Below are 1,871 nucleotides of genomic sequence, written 5' to 3' on the forward strand. Positions count from 1 at the left end.
GCTGCTGCTGCTGCTACCCGTATATTGTCCAAAAACAAGTCAACGACGTCATCAATGTCCTGCGCTATTCTAATCTCGGTGTTGAGATTGATCAACCGTTCCAGCGACTTTTGAAACAGGCTGATATTGGCACGTGCTGGGAGCAGATGTTTCCTGGCTGTGGGCGTAGGATGTCTACGTTCACCGCTGCCGATCGTCAACTCCACCCTGAGTATTGGCCTCATCTGGCCGGCGATCTCTCATCTGGCTGCGGGCCTAGTCGAGGTTACAAGTGTTTCGTTGCTGCAGATTATATGTTTGTAAATTAATGTGCCATCAAATGTACTAGTGTGTGTTTGAGTGTCGTTTAAAGTTGAATAGTACATAAATTAAATTAAGACATATACTGCCCACAAATATTAATAAAGCAACGCGCTTGGTTGCTGGCGGCTCACACCCCAGCCTCTCAGCCCCTCCCCTGTGGAGCACTGAGAGCCCTCAACCCAAAGAGGCTCGTTGCTCGTTTGAGAAGTCGAAAGGTTTACCCAGGAGACTGAAAAGCCGGAAAAAGATACGAGAAATGCCTGCAAAGAAAAAACTTGAAGGCAAAGCTAAAGGTAATGGAAGTACTCGGTTCTGCGGCCATCGGACAGTCGTAACTCATTTCTCATTTCGTCTCATTTCAGCCGCGAGTATACCGGGGGATACAGGATCTGTGGCAACCGCGACTATGGTTCGGTGCCAAATGCCGCCGCGCGCCTGCAAGAGCAAGAGCCAGAGCGCCGCCAGGCCCAGTCTTAGTCCCAGCCGCCTGGCCAAGAAGCCCAGCCTGACGCCGACCACCGGTTCTCAGGCGCCATCGCAGACCATCGCAAAGTCGAGGCCCACCGGTCTCGAGACGATTTTTGAACGGCCCGGCAATGAGGACGACGGGCCCACCAGCAGCCATGCCGTGGCATTCGGCGAGTGCCAGCGCCGTCCTCGCCCTGGGTACGGGCGAAAAAAAAAGAACCCTGTCGCAGAAGAGCTGCCTGAAGGTGCGCAACACCTTGGGCGAACGCAGCACCCGGCACATGATGACACTGCGGGCGTCCCGCACTACTTTGGACAGCGTAATGCTTGGGGGCTCGGACGATGAAGGCGAGTCGGTCGGAGTCGCTCCCGCAGTCGCTCCCGTAGCTGCTCCCGAAGTCGTTCCCGCTGGAGGAAATGCCGGTACAAATCAGCCGGCACCATTCGTGCTGCGCACCAGCAGGAGGCTCAAGAGTCTGCCTCCGTTTTAGATTGTTGCACCTTCCACCCTCCAAATGAATAAAAAAGAATAAAGAAAAGAAAAGCAAAGAAAAGAAAAACCCTCTACAGAATGTCTCTTTTGCTCTCATTGTAAATTGAAGCGCCTCTTTCGGCGGAACCTACCCCAAGAGCGGAAAGCGGAGATCAATTAGAATTGTGAACCCCAAAGCGAGCGATTGATACGATACTCGCTCTCGGCTACCATTTCCCCTTCGTGTGACAAAGGTATGGGATCGCTCCAGCCCTGGCTCTCTCTTGGCTGCGATTTCCCCTTCGTGTGACGTCGGTATTAATGCTAGTGATGCTCGTCGTGGTTCCTGTGGGATCTGGTTCCGGTGTTGCTCCCCCCATTGTTTTAAATGAAAAACTCTCTCTCAGTTTCGCGACGGCGGCCTCTCTCTCGGTCTCCCTTGTAGGCGTTGGCTTCGGGCTGGCCGGGGAGAGTTGTTGATCACATCGGCGTCACTGGTCGGAGTGGGAGAGATCCGACTATTCCCCTCTTCGTGGCTCTTGTTCTGGCTGCTGCTTCTTCTTCGTGTAGCGTGGGTATTGGGATCGCTCTCTCTCTTTCGGCTGCTGTTTCCACTCCTTGTAGCGTG

The 1,871-nt window shown here is 53.7% G+C and overlaps 1 protein-coding gene across 1 annotated transcript; it reads left to right on the top strand.

Moving 5' to 3' along the window:
- The first annotated feature begins 408 nt into the window (after positions 1-408).
- On the top strand, positions 409-1,307 carry LOC117194331. The gene is made up of 2 exons (XM_033398899.1): positions 409-596; positions 666-1,307. The coding sequence occupies exon 2, from the start codon at positions 900-902 to the stop codon at positions 1,260-1,262; it is 363 nt and encodes a 120-aa protein (XP_033254790.1). The 5' UTR covers positions 409-596; positions 666-899; the 3' UTR covers positions 1,263-1,307.
- Positions 1,308-1,871: the final 564 nt, after the last annotated feature.

This window comes from Drosophila miranda (assembly GCF_003369915.1).
Source record: "Drosophila miranda strain MSH22 chromosome Y unlocalized genomic scaffold, D.miranda_PacBio2.1 Contig_Y3_pilon, whole genome shotgun sequence".
Taxonomy (NCBI): domain Eukaryota; kingdom Metazoa; phylum Arthropoda; class Insecta; order Diptera; family Drosophilidae; genus Drosophila; species Drosophila miranda.

What these genes read in the sequence shown, in the direction of transcription:
- LOC117194331 (XM_033398899.1), top strand. Translation starts at nt 900, where the DNA reads ATGAGGACGACGGGCCCACCAGCAGCCATGCCGTGGCATTCGGCGAGT.